This window comes from Chanodichthys erythropterus, chromosome 24, assembly GCF_024489055.1.
Source record: "Chanodichthys erythropterus isolate Z2021 chromosome 24, ASM2448905v1, whole genome shotgun sequence".
Taxonomy (NCBI): domain Eukaryota; kingdom Metazoa; phylum Chordata; class Actinopteri; order Cypriniformes; family Xenocyprididae; genus Chanodichthys; species Chanodichthys erythropterus.
The window spans coordinates 24,309,994-24,334,370 of NC_090244.1; the positions used below are offsets into that span (position 1 = coordinate 24,309,994).

General features: G+C 39.6%; 1 protein-coding gene across 3 annotated transcripts in view; it reads right to left on the reverse strand.

Moving 5' to 3' along the window:
- Nucleotides 1-303: 303 nt before the first annotated feature.
- Nucleotides 304-24,377, reverse strand: part of banp (BTG3 associated nuclear protein) — a 56,016-nt gene continuing 31,942 nt past the window's right edge. For all 3 annotated transcript variants that reach the window (XM_067380244.1, XM_067380245.1, XM_067380243.1), the window contains 2 exons: nucleotides 9,794-9,934; nucleotides 304-1,154 (listed from right to left, as the gene is read on the reverse strand). In XM_067380244.1, the coding sequence (XP_067236345.1) occupies nucleotides 1,044-1,154; nucleotides 9,794-9,934 (252 nt within the window). In that variant the 3' untranslated portion in view covers nucleotides 304-1,043. The remainder of the gene's footprint in view (nucleotides 1,155-9,793; nucleotides 9,935-24,377) is intronic.

The following is a 24,377-nucleotide window of genomic DNA, read 5'->3' on the forward strand; positions in this document are numbered from 1 at the left end:
TACACTTTTGACAAAAGACAATGGACTTACTGCGAAATTTTGCAGAAATTTCACCTTGTCGCCTTAGTTTGTCTGGCAGACTCAGTTAATGCTGCTGTTACTTGTTATTCAGGACACTGTATTTGGAAACAATGTTCATTTATTCATTTTGAACAAATCCTTCATACACAAATATATATATATATATATATATATATATATATATATATATATATATATATATATATATATATATATATATATATATATATATATTTGAAAAAGTACATATTTCATATACTACATTAACACAGTACAGTCATCATATTACTGTGTATTAGTAAACTGCCCTACAAAAGCTCCACAAAACTTTCAGTAGTTTGTTTTTTTTTTTTCTGTACAATAAAGCTGTATGAAACAAAAAATATTTAGACTAACCATAATGAAAACAAATTGATTATTGATGAATAAAGAAGGGGCGGACCTCAAACATACCCCAGCCTTTCACCAATACAAACACACATACACGCCAAAAGACATCACAAAAGGATAGCAAAACAGAAAAATCTTGGATTATGAACTGAAGCATATTTTACATAGCTGCTAATTCATTATATATATATATGATAATGAAAGTCTGCAAAGTGTGATGCCCAAATGACACATGGGTAAGTTTAAGTGACCGATTTAAGCCCAACCGTCTGCTCGAATCTTTAGTTTAACATGCTTATTCCTTGCATATGAGGTACTTCAGATAGACTGAAGAGGAAAAAGCCTTCTGTTCTTTTCTGTTTTGTTCAGTGCCAGAGAGATTTGATGAGCCAGCGATGAAGCCAGCCATTGCTTATATGTTACTAAACACACTGTGACTGTTATTGGTGGGAAATGGCCAGTAGTTTCCAAACGACAAATTGCATTTGTTTTACTTGGGTTTAGTCAAATTGTTGACTGACAGCAGTGGTTTCGGGTGAGAATTTGAGTATGAGTGACCACGCTCATCGGTTTCGCCCTCTGCTTGACGCTCTAGCCGAATATCATTGTTTATGAACATGTGAGAAGGTTTTTCAAGTGCCTGGCATCTGGATCTGAACCACCTCTCCATTCTCAGCTTGTTGAAGCTGAATGGCCTCCTTTACATCCATCTCCGCCTGCAGCGCTGGAGTCAAAGCTTCAGCCTGAGAACAAAAAACAGTGAATGAGTTTTAAAGTATGTCATTTTTGTGTCATTTTTTGCAATGAACTGAAAAATTATGATTGTTTTCCTGAACATTCTATTGGAAAACAGACAGTCGTACATGTTAGTTTATTCATTTATTCTTGTTATTATTTAAATGTGTTAAAGACTTTGTAAGCTTACTTTGTAGTTGTGCTTGGAGTCAATTGTTTTATTTGTGATAACACAATGAAACATGAAATTATGCTGACATCATTTTTGGCCAGGCTGTCATACAAAGAAATTATGAACACATGCAAAACAAGAGAGAACCAATTAAATATTAATAAATTATTATGTTGTTGTCAATGTATGACTTTTCTTGTGAGCTTTTTGGTTTTTTATGCATCTTTTTTGCATAATAAAATTAAACCTGTAGCTATAGTTTGCCTTTTTTTTAGCAAAACATTTTGTCAGCTAAATACCTTCACAAAATTAAGTGTTTTGTTCTTCCCTCATAATATATATATATATATATATATATATATATATATATATATATATATATATATATATATATACATACACACACTATATTGCCAAAATTGGGGGGACACCTGCCTTTACGTGCACTTTTAATGACATCCCATTCTTAATCCGTAGGGTTTAATATGGAGTTGGGCTCAACTCTTCTGGGAAGGCTTTCCACTAGGTTTAGGAGTGTGTTTATGGGAATTTTTGACCATTCTTCTAAAAGCACATTTGTGAGGTCAGGCAGTGATGTTGGCAAGAAGGCCTGACTCGCAGTCTCCGCTCTAATTCATACCAAAGGTGTTCTATCGGGTTGGTGCAGGCCAGTCAAGTTCCTCCACACCAAACTCGCTCATGCATGTCTTTACGGACCTTGCTTTGTGCACTGGTGCGCAGTCATGTTGGAATAGGAAGAGGCCATCCCAAAACTGTTCAAAGTTGGGAGCATGAAATTGTCCAAAATGTCTTGGTATGCTGAAGCATTAAGAGTTCCTTTCATTGGAACTAAGGGGCCAAGCCCACACCCTGAAAAACAACTCCACACCATAATCCCCCCTCCACCAAACTTTACACTTGGCACAATGCAGTCAGGCAAGTATCGTTCTCCTGGCAAACACAAACCCAGACTCGTCCATCGGATTGCCAGACAGAGAAGTGTGATTCGTCACTCCAGAGAACACGTGTCCACTGCTCTAGAGTCCAGTGGTGGTGTGCTTTACACCACAGCATCCGACGCTTTGCATTGCACTTGGTGATGTAAGGCTTGGATGCAGCTGCTCGGCCATGGAAACCCATTCCATGAAGCTCTCTATGCACTGTTCTTGAGCTAATCTGAAGGCCACATGAAGTTTGGAGGTCTGTAGCTATTGACTCAAAGTTGCCGACTTCTGCGCACTGTTGCGCCTTAGCATGTGCTGACACCGCTCTGTGATTTTAAGTGGCTTACCACTTCGTGGCTGAGTTGCTATTGTTCTCAATTGCTTCCAATTTGTTATGAAACCACTAACAGTTGACCGTGGAATATTTAGTAGTGAGGAAATTTCATGAATGGACTTATTGCACAGGTGGCAACCTATCACAGTACCGTACCACGCTTGAATTCACTGAGCTCCTGAGAGCGTTTGACATTTCAAAAATATTTGTTTTCTTTTTATTATGACATGTGGTCTAATAAATTTGTCAAGCTCTGTATATGCATGCGTGTGTGTGTGTGTGTGTGTGTGTGTGAGAGAGAGAGAGAGAGAGAGAGAGAGAGAAAAAGAGAGAAAGAGAGACTTAAATACTTCCAAAATGATTTTTTTTTTTTTTGTAATTTGATTGACTTGAGGGAAATTAGATAAGAACTTGAATCAACAGTAAAACATTATAAATATGAAGCCAGTATAGTATTATGACATTTGTGCACAGATGACCGCACATAAGCGGAATTCCACATTGATAGGAATGCACCATATTAATAATGGCAATGTGTCACCACTGGACTAATGCACTCAACATGTCAAAAAAGAATCCACTGCATTAAAAACAAATCTACAACAGAAGTGTCTGTCTGCAATGCGGTTTGACACACTGTCTGTTCTATTAAATACCGTGTATACACATATCCATCGTCACACTGTACATCCCGCCATTCGCCCAGGCTTAATATGTCCATTTTACCATATTGATAGAGGCAGTGAAAGCAGACAAATACAGCGCTGACAGGTGTACAGATTGATACAACAGAAACAAAGAGCAGGACAACAACAAGAGATGGAAAAAGAGGAAAAAAGTAAAGGGTCAGATGAAGGCTACACTTTATCTCAGTCGTCGAAATAAAAACACTCCCTCGAAGAAAGAAAAAAAAAAAAAGATGGAGGGAGTGATGCAGGGGGATACAACGCAGGATGAGTCACTGCAGAGTATGTGGAGTGAGTCATTCCTTCCTCAACACATGCCAGGGGAACAGACCGCACACCTGCACGGTGCAAAGGCTCAAACTGTACTCAAGGGCACGGCCCAGAAGTGCCAAGACTCTTAAAACACAGCCCATTTGATGTGAGACACTCGCAGGCTGTGCTTTTCATCTTAGGTGTTAAGTGCAAAGTCCTCAGGGGCCGATTTCCTGTGGCTCCACAAGAGGGCACTCATTAGGGCCAATGAGGGAATTCATGCCTGAATCATTTAACAACATCACATTGTAAGTGAGCTATCAGACTGTACAGAGAACAGACCTTCCTGGCCGGAAACCTCTTTATTTTCAACGATTTTTATCTGTGGTGATCATATGTGTGATATGGAAACTATTAAATGAAGAAAAAACAAGAAAAAAAAATCAAGGGGTGTGTACATAAAAAAAGTCTGTAAACACTAACACATGTTTTGTGCAGCAGATGAGAGCGATTGAAATAATCCTGAAATTCACATAGAGAGAAACGCTGTGACTTCGGGATGGTGGTAGAGTGCCAACAAGGGGGTCAGAGCATCATCTATGTGAGGCATAAGAAGACAGCTGTCTGAAAATTTCAGCTGGAAATTAAATGATTAAACTGACTACAAGTTGCTCAATTATTAAGCTTTTCTAGAGTTTAAAGAATAAAAAAACCTAGTAAAAAAGATATGCACTTGATGTCATTTCTGGGGATGAGCCCGAAGCCGAATACTATGTTAGGAAAGGAAATGATGCATTCTACGTATCCCCTAAAAGGACATGATGATGAAAAAAAAAAAAAGATATTTATCTTAAAAAAAAAAAAAAAAAAAAAAAAATATATATATATATATATATATATATATATATATATATATATATATATATATATATATATATATAATATTTTAATGCTTTTGCATTCTCTCATAATTATCTAGTTGGATAATAATTATATTGTACATAATTTGTGGGCATCAGAGAGCTGTTATCAATGTGCTGGTTATGTAATCGCTTTGGAATGTGCGCTCACTTTTTACTTTCACAAACTCGCAATCATCCATACTCTGTTTTTAGGGAGCAGCGGTACTGACAGCACATTTTACAAGATAAGATATTTGTCAATGATGCTCAGGATCTGTTGCGTACCAAATCCTCCGCCATTGTCTTGTCAGTCATCTCTCCTCACTATCTTTACGTGATAAGTGAAATCTGATGTTCTGTAATGTAACCAAATACTACAGCAAGCTTAACAATGTCCCATTAGGGGCTCTGTAGAATGCGCTACTCATTTTCTGTGCCTTTCCGAATTCGGATTTAGGCTTCAGGCACATCCTTAGTTACTTCCTGGCTTCTTAGCTCAAAAGTTGAATCCTCGTCAGCACCAATAACCTAGTGGTCAGTGTGCTGACATATGGCGCAAATGCTTTCATGGCAACCCGTGTTCGATTCCCATCTCGAGGTCCTTTGCCGATCCTGCCCACCTCTCTCCGCCCAATGCTTTCCTGTCTGCTCTACCCCCCCCTGATGTCCACATACAATTCACTTATAAAGTACAATAAAATGACTTCAAATTTTCTTTGTGGTCCACTAATGTTTTTAAATTTTTATTTATTTCTTATAATAATTTTTCCCCCTAATGTCCACTTGTACAGTATTTACTTGTTATTTTATATATTTTATTTTTTTCCCTGAGGTCGAATTCTAATCTTAGTCAATTTTTTATATATATAATTTAATAATTATTTTTTTCCATTATTATTATTATTTTTATTTACCAGCAAGTAATTTTAAATGAAAAATGTTGCACAACGCAACAATCATAGACAATCAAATTATATTTGATCTTTAAAGTCCCTGTAAAGTCATTTTAAAGTATGTGTTTTGAGCTTTTCACACTACAGACAAATGTGTTATTAACCACCCAGCCAAATTTGAATGATTAAAAAAATCTGCAAGTAAATGAAATAAGTTATCAAAATCTCGAAAAAATAGGCAGCGCTCTTTGCTCTCAAACGCTAGGGGCGTGTCCGCTGTCGGCGCTGAAACCACACCCACTCGCGAGAGCTGCCGTCTCAACTTACTTGTCTAATGAGTCAAACATACTGATGCATATAAACAAAAGAATCACGTTTGAGGGTTGCACATTTTAGTAGAGTTACTGTGGACTACCTACTAATTATAACATACGCAAACTCGGTAACTTGCACTCATTGGTGGGCACGTAGCCTACTGCCGGACTGTTGTCGAGTCGACAAATGACGGTGCCGCGAGACGGGAGGAAATAAGAAGACCGAGCTGTATTGTATATTATAACAACCATTTGCGTGACGAAGGCATTACTAGCTAAATGTACAAAGGGCTGTATGACTGTAATGACACTCGAGACCATAGGCTCGAGACACAGCGAGTGAACCGCTGTAGAGGCGGCGCCACGCTCGGTGCGTCATCGACAGTTATATAGTGTTAGGGGAGGGGCTATGCTCAGGGGACGATGTGCGTCATTAGACCCCCGTTTTAGCTCCGCCCAAAAAATCCTGAGCAGAGACTTGGTGAAAAACTGTTTAACGCTCTAACTTCACAATTAAGCATTACTCAATTCACACACTTTGTAATGTGTTTTATCAATACATTTGTAACATTTATAAAGTGTTTAGAAAGAATTCTCAGAATTGACTTTACAGGGACTTTAATATTCAGCTGTGTGGAGCAGGAATTTGGACAAAAAAGATCTCACTGTGGGTGTGGCTATGATAAAGGACATGGATGAATAATCAATCTCAGTTGCCACTGGTTAGGACACATTTGAATTAAATGAATCAAATTTTGGCTTTTTTTTTTGCCACACTACCTAATATTTTTAATGTAAAATTGAACTCGTATATGAAATAAATAAGGCCTATATCCAGGTTGTGATATAATTTTTTTTTACTTTTTTAAGAATTCAGCAAGAAAGTGTGATTTTATATATTATGTAATTCATTATTATTATGTGATATACATTATATTATTATACATTTAAGTAATTTATTATACATAGTATTAGATTAAATATAAAAAACTAGACAGCAAAATATAAAGCATGTAGAAATTGATGGTTACACTTTATTTTGATGGTCTTCTTGAGACATCCAGTTGAAAACTAATGTTGCACCGACATTTCAACTAACTCTCATTAGAGTATAAGGACTGTAGAATGTCTGTTGGGGATCACCAAAACAAAGTGTTAACAGATATTAAGCAGTATAATCTACTCTACTGAGAATTAGTTGACATGTAGGTGCATCGTTACTTACATTCAACAGAATGTCTAAAGGGGATCATCAAAATAAAGTGTTACCGAATCGATTTACATGTAAACAAATTTCCCACCGAATTATCTTCCCAAAAACAGAAGGAAGTTCTTCTGTTAGCTAACTACAGTACAGTTCCACTGCAGAGTGTGCTTATGCCATAAACATTATTAATTTCCTCTGGCATCTGTTTATTTGATCCCCAATGACAGGTGGTTCATCACAAAACAGCAGTAATCTCTAATCAATTAACAGAGATTTACTCGGTTTCCGACAGCTTTGATGTGTACAGTATAATTGGAGAGTCAATTTGGAAGGCGTCCAGACCACCAACGAAAGTAACAAGTGAGGCTAGAGGTAAATCTAAAACCCTCTGATGGGGTCTGGGTACAAAGGCGATCATCAAGCTGTTCCCACAAACTGCTTTCTGGGGTTTGGTACAGCGTGCTTAGACGAAGATGAGAAGCTACATATTTGAAGGTCAGCCAAAATGCAAGTGTGTAATATCCATGAGAGAGAAAAAGAGGAAAAGAAAGATGCAGGTCACTCAGATAACAAGGCACTGAGACTAATTTTAAGCCGTACAGCAAATTTGGCCCAGGTACAGCACATCACAATGAATAAATGTACTTCAAAGAGAGGAAGGGGAACATTTGTTTTTGCATGGGCTTTGTTTACAGCACAGTATAGAGAGGAGGAGGGGCTGATGGGTGATGTCACCTGTAAAGGAAAGTCATTTCAGAGGCGGAGCAAGTTATTACATTTTAATGAAATTTCTTCTTTTTTTTTTTTTTAACTAACATGTGATGATAAATCGTGCTCAATGAGACCAGGAAAGTGTATTAGCAAAGCAAATAGAAGAAGTGCTGACTTTATGCAGGAAATGCCCTTTAAGAATATTTAAACCATAAGCGCCCAAAGGTCTCCGTCTAAAGAGGTTTTAGTTGTACCAGCCTAACCACTTTAAAGGGCAACTGTGGTAAAGGCCTCGTCCTTGTCCCTTTTACCAAATAGCTCACATTCTCCCGCTCACAAAAGCCATTCCGGGGGTGCATGCTAGTGTTTTTTTCTTTTCTTTTTTTTTTTTTATGTAAGAGGGATGGTCCACAACAAAGGGCACTGAATTATCTGTTCTCACTGTTGTTTTTACTTTTTTTGGTTTTGTTTTAGTCATACATTTTGTCTCTTAGGCCATGTCAGCAAAGCATTTTTTTCCAGAAGCTAGAGCATTTTTTCCAATTGTTTTAAATGGGAGCGCCACATTTTTAAAACAAAGTGTGAGGAGCTGAGAATCTATTTCACAATGAGCGCTCTGCGTTTTTTCTGGTCGCCGAGAGTTGAAGAATGTTCAACTTTGTGTAAAGCGCAGCACTCATCACTGTCACTTTTTACCCTACCGTCCAATCACAGTGAGGGGCGGGACCATTACAACACTGACCAACTGTAATATTCTGCTTGTACAACGATAAACAACAACGAGCACATCTCTTCATCCAGAACTAGTGCCAGAACAAGTACGTCACATTGTGTCGACACTTTCAGAAACAAACTAATTGTGAAATCAGATACTAGTAACACTTCCACGGATATTTTATATCAAAGCACATACAGTGTGTCAACTGAAAAAAAAAAAAAAAAAGCTGAAGCACTCTCAAAAGCTGAAGCACTTTTCAGAAGAGCCCTAGCGTTTTCAGCTGGCTAAAAAACACTTTGGTGGACACACAGCCTTAATGAAAATAATTTAATTTTGTCAACATTACATTATATTCATTAGTTTTAACCCATAGCCCAGTTTTATTTACTTACTTTTTAAAATTATTTTTTGCCAATGAATTATTTAGTTTAGCTATAATAGGCTAAATTGTTCATGTGTTTTTTTTTATTTATATATATATATATATATATATATATATATATATATATATATATATATATATATATATATATATATACAGCTATGGAAAAAATTAAGAGACCACTCCAAGTTCAGAAATCAATATTAAGTGGTCTCTTAATTTTTTCCATAGCTGTATATATATATATATATATATAATCTCGTGTACGTTTACTTTTTTCGCCAAAAAAAATATTTTTTTTTTTGTGTCGGTTTTACCAACCAAAAAGTCCTGGACAACCAAAAGTTGTGTCACTAATTTCAGTCATAAAGTTAACACCGATTGTTCTTTGTTTCAGATTTAAAACAGTGTTTGCTTCTCTAAAGACAGAAACATAAAAGCAGATGTGCAAGTATGCAAGTCAATTTGTGCCAGTGCTCCTCAACCCTAACTTGAAGCCTCACATGAATCAAACACGTGAGTGCAGCTGGGAAAATGTGGTGACCTATAATGACTGTCAAACCTCTAAATGTGTTTGAATATGTGTGCACGCCATTTAGTTGCTCTGAAACGCGGTAAAGGCATCATGGGGAAGTGATTAGAGTAAAAACACACATCAAGGAGGGCTTGAGCATGTTGAGAGCTTGATGCAGAGCATGAGATGAAAAAGAGGGATAAAAATGAGAAAATGGACAGGGAGGAAAAGGACAACTAGTGGCTATTTATTATTCTGAGGAAAAACAAACTGATCTTGGTTGCTGATTAGCCAAAAGTGAGAGCGGAGAGCAGGTTAAGATCGCTGTCTACGATTTCTACAAAGAACATATGGTAAATGAGAGGGTTAAAGACTTTGAAATGTACACATCGCACATGTTGGCCACTACGCCACCCTGCGGTGTTGGTACAGAATTGCTGCCCACCACACATCAGAATGGTGGAGATAACATTCATCGCAACACCTGTGCAACGTTGGTGGTCATTTTGTGACAGAAAACATTCCTCTCTGAAATAAAATGGTTATGTCATAGATAACACTGCTGATGAAAACGTTAATATGGTAAGTTGTGTTTGTGTGTGCTTTGGCTTATCTCACTTGTACTGCGCCAGTGTGGTCGGTCACCGTTCCCAGCTGGACGTATTGCACCTGAATATCATTACCCTGGAGAGGAGACGCGTCAACTCCGCCGGTCCCGTCGGTCGATGCCACAGCGATGAGCTGTGGTCCTCTTAGAACCTGCAGAAAGAAATAGACAGGGGAAAAAAAGAAGCATGAGTGATCACCGTTATTTGTTTGTGTGTTGTTGTGTCTGGCCCAGAGTGCTATAGACACAACACACTCTTTAAAGTTCCCATCATGGCTTAAATGGATAGTTCATCCAAAAAAATTAAAATAATAAAAAAAAAAAAAAAAACTCAGTCATTAGTGACAGTCACTGACATTAGTCACTATTCTACAAAAAAAAAAAAAGTAGTTAATAACCTCAAACTGGAATACATAACTTTACAATCAAATAAAAAAACATCTATAAAAACTTATAACAAAAAAGTACAAAACTTAATTCATCCCAAAAAATTTTTTTTAAACCATGTATTTCAATAGAAAAAATGAACACAAAAAGTAAAAAAAAGGAAACAAAAAAACTAAATTCATTATAGAAATTCCCATGACTTTTCTTAATTTATTCTTAATTACATTCTTCCTGTTTCTAATATTTTAAAACAAACATAAACATATATTCAAGTAATCATGTATCAAGCATTTATAAACTATATGTCTGGATTACGATGCTTTGTGGAAAGTGATGACTGGTCATTTTTATTTTTTTGTTAAAAATATCTAGTTACAGTAATAGCTACACAATAATTAAATATTTTGCATTGAGTTTTTGATTGTACTATCACCTTTTTGTGCATTCTACTGAATGAAGTAAGTCTTTCGGATTTGGAGAGTGAGTGAATTACGAAAGAATTAATTTTTAGGTAAACTAAAGTAGCACTTCTAGTTAATTATTATCCAACACTGCTGCTAGGATATTTTTTTTTTTTCTCAATTTTATTTTTATTTTTTTTGTAAGTGGAAGGGTTTTTTTATTCTGGTTTTTATATAGAAATTATTCTCTAAGTGTGCTGCAATCCCTTATGTAAATGAAGGCTTACTTTCCTTTCTAAAACTATCACCAATTTGTTCCTTTCATTCCTTGCTGATTGTTCTTTTCTAACTTTTATTAGCATATCCATCACCTCATTGTTTAAACAAAATTAAAATTCTCACAGTTTACATTTTAATCTGCTAATGATTCCACTTATTCTATAGTTTATGCAACTGCCTGTCATAAACCACAATAATGTGCACCTGTTTTTACGCTTTTCTTTTCAAATGGTCAGGATGTTCAAAAGTCCAAACTTGCATACAGTATGCAAACAGCAGGTCAAATGAATAGGAAGTCCAGTACTAAGTACTTACAATACAGGCAATATAGGCACAATATAGGTGATACAATATAGGTGAACAACATCTAGATGATGTACTACATCTGCTAAGATTCTGAAGTGTGCAACTTCAAGACGCTTTGCTTTTTGAAAAGTTTAAAAGTTCAGGAGGAAAAAAAGTCATTAAAGTGCTAATTTAAAAGTTTCTAATTTTGTTTTGGCGGTCTCCTACAATAGGTTTACATGCATCCAAGGTCAAAAAACACATTTTCTCATAATATACATTGCAGTATCACATCTTTTCTCACAGTGTCTGAAACGGCTTGATAAAGGATCCGGTCTCTCTAAAACCCTCCTTTCAGAGAGTTTCTTGATTTGTCAGATGGCCCAGTTTGTTGTGATTGGTCCACTCTGCTCTGATTGGTCAGATGGCCCAGTCTGTAATGATTGGTCTACTCTGTTCTGATCGATCAGATGGCCCAGTTTGCTGTGATTGGTCCACTCTGCTCTGATAGGTCAGATGGCCCAATTTGTTGTGATTGGTCCACTCTGCTCTGATTGGTCAGTTGGCCCAGTCTGTAGTGATTGGTCTACTCTGCTCTGGTCGATCAGATGGCCCAGTTTGTTGTGATTGGTCCACTCTGCTCTGATCGGTCAGATGCCCAGTTTGTTGTGAGTGGTCTTCTCTCCTCTGACTGGTCAGATGGCCCAGTCTGTTGTGATTAGTCTACTCTGCTCTGATTGATCAGATGACCCAGTTTGTTGTGATCGGTCTACCGCTTTCAGCACGTTTCGGAAATGAAACTCCCGTTACCATATCTGAAATTTAACACTTGATACACAGGGATAAGATCAGTAATTTTGGGGTTGATTTTACTGTATCAATTCCAGCTCAAGTCCTCATCCTTTGGATTTGCTTTCACAGTGCAAAAAACAGCGTCTTCGACATGTCGACAATACAAACCAAACTCTTCAGGCCTCAGCTACAACTACAGTGTCTGATGGTGGATCAAAGTAGATGTTGTTCGCAGCATAGAAGGCCAATAAAGACCAGTGCTTCCCTCAGGTTTGAAATATTCTTGCGGTGGTAGTCAGGTGGAAAATCCTCCTATTACCCATGGCACAAAAATCTATATTTTTATTTATTGAAATTCATTTTAATTACATAGGCAACTATTACATTTAATTACATACTATTATTATGCAATATTATGCATTTCTTGTGTATCCAAAATACCAATAATGCAAAGAAGAAGAAAAAAACTTGACTTTTAATTATAAACAAGGCACAATACACCGGGACTCTTATTTTGAAATGTTTATACTATTGCCGATTGATCCTTCAAATGTGAGAGATAAAACATGCATTCTTACAACCGTCTAAAACATATTATATAAAGGTCATAAAGTAGACCTCCCTCATGAGATGGAAGTTCAGAATGTTAATGTTGAAGCAGATCCTTGCGCAGATCCACCCTGGGGACTGGTTCTTCTCACTGGACCTGAAAGACGCATACTTTCACATCCAGATAGCCCCCCACCACAGACGATTCTTGAGATTCGCCTTCGAGGGTGTGGCATATCAATACAAGGTCCTGCCCTTCAGGCTGTCTCTAGCTCCCCGCACGTTTACCAAGTGCATGAACTCGGCGCTTCTCCCTCTAAGAGAGATGGGGATCCGAGTTTTAAATTACCTCGACGACTGGCTCATACTGGCCCAGTCTCGTACCGAGCTAGAACACCACAGATACACCTTCAGTGCCTGGGACTCAGGGTCAATTTTGCCAAGAGCTCGCTGCTCCCCAGCCAACGTATCACGTTCCTGGGCGCAGTCTTCGATTCAGTCCATATGAGGGCTGTAATCTCCCCAGAGCGCGCTCTGACGATTCAGAAGTTCTCTGCATTGATCAGGAATGATGTCCGTTACCCTCTAAAGTCCATCCAGAGGATGCTAGGACTGATGGCTTCCGCCTCCCCGGTACTGCATCTCGGCCTCCTCCAAATGCGGCCTCTGCAATACTGGCTAAAACTCAGGGTTCCACTGCATGCTTGGCGGCATGGCCGCTTCTTAGTCAGGGTCAATCAGGCCTGTGTCACAGCTCTGAGACCTTGGACAGACCCCAGCTGGTTCAAGCGTGGAGTTCCCCTTCAGGCGGTGTTAATAAGGAAGGTGCTCTCGACGGACGCTTCCAACACGGGTTGGGGAGCCGTTTTCGAGGGCAGACCGGCCTTCAGCTCGTGGAACCACGAGCAGAGCCATCTGCACATCAACTGCCTCAAGATGCTGGCAGTGGAATACGCCCTGGCCGCATTCCAGGAGTTCCTGAAAGGACACCATGTGCTGGTCCAATCGGACAGTATGACGGTCGTGGCATATATAAACCACCAGGGAGGCCTATCGCCCAGCCGCCTTTGTGCCCTGACAAAGTGCCTCCTCCAATGGGCAGCGCCCAGGCTACGGTCGCTCAGAGCAACCCACATACCTGGGAAAACGAATTTGGGGGCAGACATGCTGTCTCGGAGCAATGTCCCCTCGGACAAGTGGATGCTCCATCCCCAGACGGTTCAGATAATATGGGAAATCTTCGGGAAGGCAGAGGTTGACCTCTTCGCCTCAGAAGAAACCTCTCATTGCCCAACCTTCTTTTCAAAGGAAAAGGATGCGCTGGCCCATGAATGGCCCAGGCTCCTCCTTTATGCCTTTCCCCCGATCGCAATGATTCCTTGCGTCATCAGACGGGTCAGGGAAGACAAACACAGAGTCCTCTTGGTGGACCCAAATCTGGTCCTCAGAGCTGTTCAGGCTCTCCACAAGAGCCCCATGCCCAATCCCCCTGAGACGAGACCTCCTCTCTCAGGTGAAAACGACGATCTGGCACCCCCAGCCCGAGCTGTGGGCTCTGCACCTGTGGTCCCTCGATGGGAGCCGGTAGATTTCCCCGGGAACATTCTGCACACCATTTCTCAAGCTAGAGCTCCGTCTACCAGGCGTCTCTATGCTCAAAAGTGGTCAGTCTTCGTTGACTGGTGCTCAACGCGCAGCGTCGACCCTGCGGAGAGTGACATATCTCAGATATTGTCTTTCCTCCAGGAACGGCTGGATAGTGGTCTCACCCCTTCCACGCTCAAGGTTTACGTTGCAGTCATTGGAGCGTTCCACGCCCCTATCGTTGGCCAGACGGTGGAAAGAAACGGCCTCATTGTCCGTTTCTTAAGAGGTGCTAGGCATCTTAACCCTCCTAGACCACTTACAGTTCCTTCTTGGGACCTCTCCACTGTCCTTTCAGCCCTCAAGGGCCCGCTCTTTGTCTGCTTTGGAGGCCTCACCAAGGGGTCTCCGGTCTCAAAGCAACGCCTCTCGCGTTGGATAGTCAACGCGATCGCTCTATGCTACTCCTCTATGGGCCTGGACTGCCCCATAAGAGTAAGAGCCCACTCCACTAGAGGCATGGCCTCATCCCGGGCGTGGTATAATGGTATTTCTCTCAAAGACATCTGTGGCTGTTCCTCGCCGTCCACTTTTGTCAGGTTTTAAAACTTGGACATCCCGACCTTACATGCTCGGGTCCTCTCGGTGTGATACCACGGCCTCTTCAAGCCCCGTCGCCACGCCTCCTCAGGGGTTTTACTGCTCCTGTACCTAGGGTTCGACGGCCTTGGCCCCTCACATATCCTCTAGGCCCCCTCGCGCCCATGATATGTTTTGTCGTTCCCTGTCGTGGCACGGCGTGATTGTATTCGTTCCCCATACGCAGTATGAGTGAGAGTATCGAAAGGGAACGTACTCGGTTACCTACGTAACCTCGGTTCCCTGAGATACGGGAACGAGTACTGCGTTTTATGCCGTGCCTCGACACTGCGGCTCAGTGTCGTCGCTTCAGTCGAGTTTTAACAATCCCATGGCGAAATGCCAGCTTATATAGCCATAAGCCACGCCCGTTTTGGGCGAAGAGAAGCGAGATTCATGCACTCGCTTCCGCGTGGGACTTGCCCAGACATCCGATGCACTCACCATGGCCGTCAACATCCTGCATCGTCCACAAGCGTGGCGCGGCATTTTAAACAATGCTGCCGCCGTAAAAACGGCGCTTGGGTGGGCTCTTTTAGAGCGGTAAAGGCCGCGGAAGAAGCTCTTAAGCAGCGGCGGAAAAATCCGCTTGAAGGTGCTTTCAAAACTCGCCGGATGGCAGCAGGAGATTCGCTGAGAGCGAAACCGGAAGCTCGCGGCAGGTGGTCGAGAGCGGCGCTCTGGGCGGCAGTCTGCGGCGGCGCCGGTCTTTAGCTGTCCTCTGCTAAGCCTCTTCTACGGCGGAGAGCTCGTTCCAGCGGCGAAGGCAATCAGCAAGGATCCAGCGAAGCGTAGTCGTCGCTGAAGGAGAGAGAACTGAATCCCATGGCGAAACGCCGGCTTATATAGCAATAAGCCACGACCGTTTTGGCGGGCTTGTTGGCGCGCTGTTTCGCCATAGGCTCGCGCGGCTACGCCGTGCCGTCATTGGTTCAAAGAGTTTCATTCCTTTGAGCCAATAGACGTGCAGTTACACTGCGCTATTAAAAAAGGCTTCAGCGAGGAGGAAAAAGGAGCTTTTCCCCATACGCAGTACTCGTTCCCGTATCTCAGGGAACCGAGGTTACATACGTAACCGAGTACAATTTTCCACTAGTTAATCGATAGTGGGTAGTCGATAGTAAACCGACTAGTTAATCAGTTTCATTATCTCGGGCAGATACAAAAGTATAAGAGAATAAAAATAATAAAAGCAAAAATGTGTATCCAAATATACTTGGGCGGCCGTTAATATACCTGGCCGGGCCGCCCAAGTAAAGTCTATGTGTGGGAAGCACTGAAGACCATATCTGGCATTATGCTAATTTGCTACAAACATACATAGATTTGTTATGGAAATGAGACTGGAATAGCAGACGACTTGTTTCGGCAGTTCGTAAATCGATTCTTCCTTTATGAGGCAATAACTTTATTTGTCGTTCACTTTGATCTTCAAAACTTTGCAGACCTTTCTTAGAAAAAGCATAATAGGAGCACTTTAAGAAGACTAGAAGTACTTTTTTTTTTTTACAGAATTCAAAGCACTTTAATAGTACAGCAATTCAGACATAATCCAAGAGAGGAAATGTTCTTAATTCTTAGTAACAGGCCAATCAGGATTCAAATCAGGCCAGGGATTTACTACTTTAAAAACTGTATTTCCTTATGCACAGAAAAGTGATTCTGCCATGTGTGACACATCCAAGCACTCATCATAACAGCCTGGTGGAAGGCCCTGTTTTCACAAACACATCTCTAGCCTGTGCCAAGGTCCTACTCATCACAAAACAGGCACATGCAAGCAAAAACACTCGCATGTGAATGCATGATGGCACATTGTGTTTGATTGCCACAAAGTAGACTTGAACACATCATTGATTATACACCATCTGACCACTAAAGGCGCTCTGATGTGGTCAACATGGTTTTGGATCCTCTGACTTCTCTTCAATTACTGGCGCTAGTCTTCAACCTGAACTATGAGTCAGTAATTTCTCCATTCCAGCAGTTGACCGTTTCCACATGCACAACGTTCATTCAAAAACAGCCATCTGGGATAGAATTTAAATGAAATGTAAACTTCAGACTAAACACTAATCGTTAATCATTACAGCTCTTCTGCTCCACACAGTGACACCTCTACTCTTGTCGACATCAGTGCCTTGGAGCACCAGTGTGGGCATAAACAATCAAATCTGAGACTCCTCAAGTGGGAACAGAACTGCCATGCACTCCCAATTTGGAGAAAGAAAATCTGCTGCACTGCACAAAAATCCCACAATAACCCCAATTTCAGATCCAGTTTGCCTCTGCCCCCACCCCAGTTTCAAGCACAGACGTTGACTTTGAAGTAATGAGTCAGTGGCATGCTTAGAGTTCATGGAAAACCCATGCGGTGCCCACCATGTCTCCAACGGCATGGAGGAAGGATGCCAATTATGCCACAACAACTCCTTTTTTGATTACACCAGTCAAATCACGGGGTAATATTAAGAGTATAAAATGTTGTGTTGCAGGATAAAATAAATTTAAAAAATATATTAAAAATGCAATTTATACATAAAATTAACTTGAATACAACTCTTCTATGAAGAGTATGTTTTTAATTTCTGAATTAAAATTCATTTTGATACTTTTGGGGACAAAGGCAAAATGCTGATACAGGGTGATACAACTTATCATATTTAAGAAATACCTCATTAAATGAAAGAAGAATTACATTCTTGAGAAGAATATGATTTAAAGCAGCTTGGAATAATATTTTATTACTATTTCTTAGACAAAAATAACCAAACTGCTTCACTGCTTATTAATATTTGAAAAAAAACTTTGCCAAATCACAGTCAAGTGGTGTGGCCAAAATAAAAACATGCAAAAACTCCAGATTAGTTCAGGTTGTAAATGTGGTAAATTGTAATGGTATTTGTGAATTAATAATTTATGCTGTTTTCGAAAAATGTGTCTTACTTTAAAAATGCAATTAAAAATGTTTAAATAATTATATGTACACTCACACATGTATTCAAGATGTAAGGAAAACATGTCATTACTTTTTACTTAATTGCTACACCACATTAGAGTAATCAAATCTGTTTTGAATGATTTTTCAAAACCATATTAAACCAACATGAAAACAAAAAGTTAATTTCTAAGAATTTAGACTATTTTTTTGTGTTTTAAAGATTGTTCCTTTTCTTTATCGTGGGCATTCTTGTATGTCATTGACTTGGTAAACAAAGAATAGCATGAGAACAACTGAAGGATGGCCCAGCAGGTTTTAAACACAAACACATGCACAAGTACAGAGATGCACACAAAAGTTATTGGGAACAAGAGTAATTCACAGCTGAGGGACGTCTTTTTACATTTCCCATTTCTCATTCCATCACTTATCTGAACCAGAAAACTGCAAAGACACACACAGGAGGCACCAACTTGGATACTTTCTCATGCAGACAATCATAAAAACATTCAAAATAAAGTGCACTGCTCGCTGAGCATTCATATTCCATTTTGAAACCATCCGTCAGGCCTCATAAAAGAAGGAAATGCACTCTTTCCACATTAAAAAGTGCATTTTTGGAATTTAACCATTGAATAATACTTGTCAAAGCAAACACGACTACAACAGCAGGAATTTTAAAACTGCAAGTGAGGACTGTTTGTATGCTCAGCTGTGCGACTTAACACAATGAGAGTTTTATGATGCTGGGAGAACGTCTGCAATTGTGTGGCAATGAAAGCTCATTCTCATCGGTTGACTTCCGGCCTCACAACTGTTCTCAAGACGATTCTCCACTCCACCGCATCGGGAGAGCATGAGAATGTTGTTCCAACCCAATCAATAAAGTAAAGCTAATTCAAAACACACATCACATTGGAGATGCACACTTTGGCTGTTGAAGTTGTCCAACAGTTTACTGCAGGCCTTGCCGAATTGTTTATGAGGCTTATGTGTCATGAATCTTGGCCAGAAAAAGGTAAAATCCAGAGGAAAAAGCAGTCATGATGTCACAATGTGTATTCCGAGTTGAACTGGTATGTTCGCATGAGGTTCGCTGACTTTTACAGAAATGAAGGGGCTCGTTTGAGACATTAGTTATGTGTTCTGTTTGTCATTAGCAAGTAAATCAAACAGAGTTAAATAACCAAGTCAGTTCAGGCCTTGTTATATGCTTGTAAATCGGTCATTCACTTGTCAGAGAAAAGTTAAAAGAAAAAGTTACTTGTCCTGAAAGAAATTATTTCTTTTTTGTGTGTGTAAATGTAATTTATTCTGAAGCAATATTCTTATCAGTGTTCTATCAGCTCTTAATGAAACTAAACCGGAAGTAGCAAGTGACTGTTCTAATGAGTGAATCATTAAGTCATTCACATATCTGATTCATTCAAATGGCTGATTCATTCAAGAATGAAGTGACTAGGTGCATCCCAATTTGTGTACTTATGCACTACTCTATGACATTTTTAAGTATAAATAGTGCAAGTAGTGCGTTCACACTGAAAATTCCAAAAAGAAAAAGTGCACTTTAAATACCCGGATGGTGCACTAAATTAACAGAAAAAACTAAGTGTGGAATGTTGGACACTTCGTGCACTCAACTGTCGCAGCTTTAATTACGTAGAGGAGGGGGAGGGGGTATCGGACTCCGTTGTTAAATGACAAAATAACCTTATACAATTCACGCACTACATGGATGAGTACATAGTGCATAAGTACATAGTGTATAAGTGCATAGTGTATAGTGCGTCGTTTGGGACACAACTACTGTCTTTTATGAATGGGTCATTGAATCACTGACTTACCCGATTCATTTAAAAACACTGAATCACTTAGTAACTAAACACCACTGTGTGTTGCTTGGCAACTGTTCTGCTGTGGCTTTGTTTGGAATTATTTTTGTTGGCTAAATAGAGCAAAAACAGTCACTGGTGTAAGTCACTTATTGTATAATGTGTAATCCATGTTGTTTATTGAACTTTTGTATAAAATTGATGTCACATTTGCAATCATGCTGGTATAAATCCACTTGTCTCAGACAAGCGTAAATGTTGAGCGCTGTAGTTGTTTGCCTTCTTGCTCATGACTGGATTAAATTCACAATGAAAGGTACTTCTAAACTGAAATGGATCATGCCCTTTTCTCAAGGGTCTTCATGAGCTAACCTACCCAAGCTTGTGCCCAGCCTTGTTTCTTTCGAAAACAGCCAAACTTCAAATCTGCTATCTCTATACAGGCGAGCTGCCAAACAATAGGTTTCAAAATTGGCCAAGCAAGTCAGGATCGGCTGTCAGCTTGGGTTGATGGGACTAAAAGCAAGCAGGAAAAAAAGGACCCAGAATAAATCTTTCTCTTATGTAGTAATGCTTTCAGCAGCAGAGAAGGACAGCAAACACATTGAGGAACTGGAGCAAAGACAACGAGGAACAAAACAACAGCAGCTTAATGCAAAAAACATTTAGTTTGGGGCCTCTTCGAAACATAACAACCAACTGTGCAAACATGCCGTTCCTCCCAAGCTCCATTTTTCTTTATTGGCTTTCCAGTGTCGTCTTCAGTGCATTTGAATCTCAACTAGCTATAAATAATAAAGACATTCAAAACCATGAATTGCCCTGAAAAGTGTATGAAATTGGTTAAGCATTAACATTAAGCTTGATGAAAACTAGATGCTTCTTTACGACTGGTTATGCAGGTCGCAAACAATTTTGGAAAGGGAAATTGGAATTTTTTGTTGTGAAAGAGGTCAGCTTCCCAGCACATGTACAGTTCACTCATACCCTCAAGAGTTGTCAGTATGATGAGAAAAAAAAGTCTCTCTGGAAAGGTAAACACTTCCGCCCAATTTCTACATGATTCCAACAACTTGTGCATCTGGAGCAGGGCAGACCTAAGCCAGGACAGATGTGACGGCCTAACTGTTCTGAGAGGGAGAGAGAGAGAGAGAGAGAGAGAGAGAGAGAGAGAGAGAGAGAGAGACAGACAGAAAGAGGGCCAACAGAACGTTGAACAAACTGAGTGAACTCCTAAAACCATCTGAGAGTCCTACATCACTTCTGCTGCATCTGCTGCAAAACCTCCCACAAACAGACAGATGAACTTTAGAATAAAAAAACAGTTGTACAGTAAAGATAGGTCTAAATTTGTATCAATGAACACTATCTAATGAGGACATCTGCAGACGTCTGAGCTCAACGGCTAATTCCTGTTTCATTAGTATCTATTTGCTTCATTATGAAAAAGTCTCCACATAAACAAGATTCTTATAAAATACAGCATTAGGCTTGTATGGGTGATGCCATCACTAATGTCTTCTTAAACCCCAAAATTGTCTTTTATTTCATCCTTTAAACCTTTAAAAGTCAAATTTGGAAGGCTGCCATCACCAACTGTAATGTATCCACATAAATTTAACATAGCCTTGAGCCTGGAAACAGATATAATTTCTAGTGGATATGCAGTTCCAAATAATTAAACATTAAATTACATCACTAATGGTGAAGCAGGGCAGAGTTTACCTCAAGTCATCATCAAATGTTCATGATGCTATTCCATCTGCTTCTTTTGAAAATCACATGGCCACTGGTTGTAGCCAATCTAGACCTCCACACGTGTTATGATCTTAATAATGTTGAAGCAATGCAGGGTTTAGCTTAGTCATCACCAAATTAGTTAAGAAGGAAGCTTAAAAGGAAAGATGTTTGGAAGGAAACTCAGGTGGCAGAAATGAAGCTCAGAGGGAAAGAAGCTTGGGGCAGGAAGGAAGATTCAAGGGCAGGAATGAAGTTGGGAAGGAAGATTGAGAAGTTTGAAAGGAAAGTAAGAAGGTTTGGAAGGAAGCTCAAAAGGAAGGATGCTCGGTAGGAAACTAAGGAGGCAAAAAAAGCTTCATGGGCAAGAAAAGAGATAAGTAGGAAGATGTGGATGCTTAGAAGTTAGAAAGGAAGAAGGTTTGGAAGGAAGCTTGAAAGGAATAAAGAAAGCTCAGGAGGCAGAAAAAGGAACAAAAGGAATGAAGCTTGGGCAGGATGGAAGCTTGGAGAGCAGGAATAAGGCTCAGAAGGAATATTAGGAAGTTTGGGATCATAAGGATGTTTGGAAGAAGCTAAAAAAGAAAGATGCTCTCAAGGAAACTCACGAAGGAAGAAAAGAAGCTAGGAAGGAAGGGAGCTCAGTATGAAGGTAAGGAAGTTTTAAAGAAAGGAAGGCAAGGAAGTTTGTAAGGAAGCTCAAAAGGAAGGATGCCTAGAAAAATCTCAGGCAGCAGAAAAGTAACTCAGAGGGAAGGAAGCTTTGAGAGCAGGAAGGAAAATCAGTAGAAAGTTGAGGAAGCTTAGAAGGAAGGAAGGTAAGGAAGCTTGGAAGAAATCTTAAAATGGAGGTAAGGAAATTTGGAAGGAAGAAGTGAAGCTAGGAAAAAAGGAGGCTTTGGAAGAATCAAAGGATGCTCAGATGGAAGCTTGGATGACAGGGAACAACCTCAGAAAAAAGGATGCTCAAACAGAGGCATGAAGGAAAACTAGGAAAGAAGGTATTGTTTTACAGTTGCTCTACTGTTCATAATGGTTCAAATTAGTGGTTCAAAATGAGCCTCATCATACACATTGTATAAGTATGACTTCAATGACCGGATTGGTTGACAACCAATTTAACATCCTAATACTCACTAAATCACGAAGAACAACCTTAAGTATGACCCCTGTGGCAGATTGAAATACTACTCCTGTTGCCAAAGCAATCTTTTATAGTGTATCCAAAGAAAGAGATTAAACAGACCCTGAACAATTCATACAACAGACACACATCTATAAGATTTCTAATTCAAAGAGCAGACAGAATGACATAACTATTTTACAGCAAATTTAACATGCAGATAAGCCGAGCTGCAATGCTTGTTCTTGGGAACAAAAAAAATAAAGCTTGCTTTAGTGTTGGTGTCAAGTCTCTTTTTTGTGTTGTCTTCATTATGTTTCTAATTATACTGCTGAATTGACAGGCTATGGCAAATCACTCCATGTGTTGTAAACTTGTGAAATATCTGCATGACCTTGGAACAACCTCTGTGAGGAGACGCACAGTCCAGTCCCGCCTCCAAACCTTGTGTTTTTCCTCAACTTTTTCAATGTTTCCAATGGAAAGCAACTCAGAGCAGCATAAATTATGATAACTCGATGATTTTATTGCTTCTTATTCATCAGATGTTTTCATCGCATCCAACTGGCGGTAAAACAAAAGGTGAGATGCTCACAAAGACGACTGCTTGTGTCGCAAGTGTTAATGAGGACAGTCAAGCAATGTGACTTGGTGTGCTGAACAGTGCCCACGGACAACAAAACCTGCAGCAGCTCCATGAGGACATTCCTCCATTAGATTACCAAGGGATTTTATTGTGAATATTTGTGAGAAGACCTCTGTATCCCGGCCATGACCACATTAGCTTCCAGAACTCTGCTATAACGACCCAAGACAGGCAAGCGCATCAATGATGCTTTGAAATACAATCTCCTCCATTAGGACACAATGATCACTGGGATCGCAAAAAGCCTTGGACCATTTTATTTAACATATTTTGTTTTATATCTTGGGGAAAATCATTGTTCCAATGGAGGTAAAAAGGGTACATTCATTTAGAAGTTTGAAATGGGACCAAAGCCCCAAGGTTGTGACAACAACTGGACTTTGAGTTGAATCCTGGAGAATTTAGATCCTACACCAGGTACTTAATGGATGCGAGCTCTGCACACATCTGGTTTCAATACTGAGATAGAGGAAACTTGAAGTTCTGGATTGCAAATGGGCATAATTGCATACATACCAATATAAATATACACACATTTACAGAGGGAAAAAGTTACATCAATTGAACACACAGATGCAGTTTGTGAATGATATTTAAACTCCTGAGCTCATTTTTGTCTTGTCCAAATTCAATAAAAAAAATCCAAAAAAGCAGATTAGAAACAGATCACAGTGGTCTTTCCTTACTTGTTTTTACATTTGTTTGAATTTGCAGTCTTTACCAGGTCTGTTTCTGCGGTAGTCTGAATCTGCAGTGCACACTTTCAGATGTGCAAATAGTGTTATAATGTCTATTGGCAAATGCAGCAGGTTTCTTTCAAAACATTGATCTGTTTGCTTGAGCGGCCTGACATGCCAATGTCAGACTCAACCAATGGTTTGAGTTGGGGCCTGAATTTCATTTGGTGCTGCTAATGGTACATTTTTATCAGCTTGCAGGGACACAAAATTGCTTCAAGGTACCAAGATACACATTTCCGAATTTGATTCAGTCACAATCTTTCGAGTCAGTTTGGATTTGAATTGGATTCAGATTCATTTGGGTATGTTACAATATCTATTCTGTTTATATATAAAAGAAAAATACATACAAATACAAAAGTCCTCGGAGCATACCAAAAAAGTCAAAGTGCAAAAATGAAACATTTTTTGTATAAAACTGTTAAAATTATTATTAAATAATATAATATTATTAACTCATTAGACTTTATTAGGTCTATTACTATGATTTCACTTGTCTCTAAATGTCAAATACAATTTTTTTTTTTTTTTTGGTTGCTCACTTTACATGTAGTCAGACTGTTCCTCTCCAAATGAATGGTTCTTGGTTGCAAATAGCCTCTGTGAGACTATTGACTCACAAGCTACTGAGATACAACCACACTTCTAGAGGGCTGTGCA